We start from the raw sequence: 2,805 nt of genomic DNA, 5'->3' as shown, positions 1-2,805 counted from the left end.
TACATATATTTTATTGTTCTTGTGTTAGAGTGACGTTATAATTTCGACCAGATGTTTTCAGTCTTTCTAGTTTCTGAACGTTGGGAAATGGATGAGCTTTTTTCTTACCATTATTTTAGAAAAATAAGACTATAAATGTAAGAAATAAAAGGAGAGCTAATCTAGGTTTTATTTCATGAATAGAATAAATGATCCATTTAATCCATGAACCGCAGAAGTTTATAAAAATGAATTTTCTCTTCTGCTTTTCCTTCCTCCTTTGTTCGCTCAGTGAGGTTTTAGAGGTGATGTCAGCGGCCAGCAGCAGTTTCCACACTGTCTCTTTAATTTGATCGCAGTCCAGGGGGCAGGATCGCCCTGTTTTCCTCCCCTTCCCCGCTCCTGGTGTTTGCGCTAACCGCAGCAGCAGCAGCTGCGGGAGTCTTTGCAGGCTGCGGGACACGCAGAGGACACTGCGCTGGTTGCTCAGGATGCCGGGGATCTACAACCAGAATGCATCAGCATTCCTCCGGCTTTCATAGGGCGGATTATCCGCAGCTCGCCGTCTTCCTTCCAGCAGCCCCCGGGCTCTGAGCAGCTCCCCTCCGCCTTGATGCTATCTGGAGAGCGGCGCAGCGCGGCTGGCAGCGCGGCTCTGTGGGCTTCTGATTAGGACCTAGAGGTGGTGCTGGGGGGGGGGGATGGAGGCGGTCAAAATGGCAGCTGTGCACCGGGTGATGGAGCTGTGATGCGGGGGGGCTCGTTTGCTGATTCCACTGGTGACTGGTGTGCGGGACGCGCGTGAGGGAACGCAGTTTGGATGTGTCTCCAGATTTAGCTCCTGTAGCGCATGGTGAGGGGTGTGGGGCTGAGGGATGGTCTGTTGGCGCTCAGAGCTGCAGGATCGACGCTGAGGGACAGGCGGACACGTGCGGGGTCTGGGCTGCGGGACCCGGTTTGCATCCCGCGATGCATTGAAAACAAACCGTCCCTGAGAGCCTGAACGCAACATTGATGGAATGCGAGCCGAGCGGTTCTGAAATCTCCAGAGCAGCTAAAGAGACACCGATACTAACATGGCCGAGGCTCCGCTGAACTCTGACGAGCCTCCAGCGAACGTTGAGATAGATCCGGATTTCGAGCCCCAGAAGCGGCCGCGCTCCTGCACCTGGCCGCTGCCCCGTCCGGAGTCCGGTGCTGGCAAGCCCGGGGCGAGCGACGCTGACGTAATCCCCGAAGAGGAGGATGATGAGGGGGGGAGCGCGGAGGGAGGCTCTGCGCAGAAAGACGGCGGCTCGGTGAAAGAGCCGAGCAGCGGCTCCATCTCCCAGCCGCTGGAGGTGCAGCGCCGCCCCGGCAAAGAGGAGGCCGCCGACGGATCCCCTTCCTCCGCACACATCCCCGGAGCGGCTCTCTGCGGCTCGGCCTCCCAGCAGCTGAGGAAGTCCTCCGCCCGCAGGAACGCCTGGGGGAACTACTCCTATGCAGACCTCATTACCCAGGCCATCGAAAGCTCCCCTGAGAAGAGGCTGACCTTGTCCCAGATCTATGACTGGATGGTGAGGTCTGTGCCATATTTCAAGGACAAAGGCGACAGCAACAGCTCTGCTGGCTGGAAGGTGAGCGCATGATGGTGCTGTCAGTACAACAAAGACCACACTGTGGTCATGTTAAAACACAATACACACTGCTATTGTTAAAGTCAGGCTTTTCTCTAAAATCACTCACTGCAGATATAGTCAGTCTTTGCTCTTTCATCTCTGAGGGTAATGCCCCTGATGACATCACTAAGGGGTATCCCAATACAAAGTTTTCATTTTTCGACACTGATATTGCAGCTTTGAGAATTGGCCGCGATATTGACCCGATATGATATTATCATGCACGCTTTTATTGCTTATTATGTGATATAGAATGTTAAAAAAGCTTTGATCAAGTAATGTTACAAAAGTCAACAACAACAAAAGGTTCGGAAACAACAGATCCCTCTAAAATTAACCAGTGAGTTAAAGAAACTTTACCAGAAGCAGAATGTTTCTATCAGCAGGAAAATATCGAAGATTTTAGATTCAGATCGATTAAATCCCATATTAGTTTTATGGCTATGGGGATTATTTATATGGGTTTGGGACATCCCTACTTGACATGCTGCTCATTGTTTCACAGGTTTTCAATAAAATGTGTTCATTACATTTTGGTGAGGAAACCCATGCAGAGAAAATTTCTTAGGTTTTAGAGAAGGAAAAAAGTATTGCTATTATATTTATATACATTTTACTCCACTTTATCTTTCTTCTCCATCATTGCTGGTAATGGTTTGCCAATGAATCATTGTGCAGATCCTGGTTCCTCAGGGCTCCCTGCATGTTTTAGATGCATCTGTGCTTCAGCAGACCAGATTCAGATGATTGCAGATCACCAAACCCTTTTAAACGGCTATCAATTGATTTCACATGGGTGAAAGTTGGGAAGCATCCAAGACATGCAGGTAGTGTTGAGGACCAGGGCTGAAAAACAGTATTAGAAGGGAATAAATAGAAAACTTTGAATGAGTTAGCTTTGCTAACCTCCATTTTGCTAACTAAAACAAATGCTTGGTTAATGCTACTCTGCAAAAACAATCAAAACATTTGTAAAAAGGTATTAAAGTAAGTGTATTTACCTTTCATTTGAGCAGGTAAATCATGATTTGCCAATGGAAGGAGTATTTTTACTCTTAAAATAAGATAATTAGATAACATGCACTTGCAATAAGACAATATGTAATGTAGGGATGCACAATATAATCGGCCCCCTATCGGTATCGGCCTTAAAACTGAATATCGG

At 48.1% G+C, this 2,805-nt stretch overlaps 1 protein-coding gene across 1 annotated transcript in view; it reads left to right on the top strand.

Annotated features, from left to right (window-relative positions):
* Window positions 1-233: 233 nt before the first annotated feature.
* LOC107102230 (forkhead box protein O3-like) overlaps window positions 234-2,805 on the top strand; it is an 18,438-nt gene continuing 15,866 nt past the window's right edge. Inside the window, exon 1 of the mRNA XM_015401445.1 lies at window positions 234-1,598. Within this exon, the coding sequence (XP_015256931.1) occupies window positions 1,056-1,598 (543 nt within the window). The 5' untranslated portion in view covers window positions 234-1,055. The remainder of the gene's footprint in view (window positions 1,599-2,805) is intronic.

Source organism: Cyprinodon variegatus, unplaced genomic scaffold, assembly GCF_000732505.1.
Source record: "Cyprinodon variegatus isolate N-32 unplaced genomic scaffold, C_variegatus-1.0 Scaffold1219, whole genome shotgun sequence".
Taxonomy (NCBI): Eukaryota; Metazoa; Chordata; class Actinopteri; order Cyprinodontiformes; family Cyprinodontidae; genus Cyprinodon; species Cyprinodon variegatus.
This window is presented reverse-complemented; position numbering and strand designations above follow the sequence as displayed.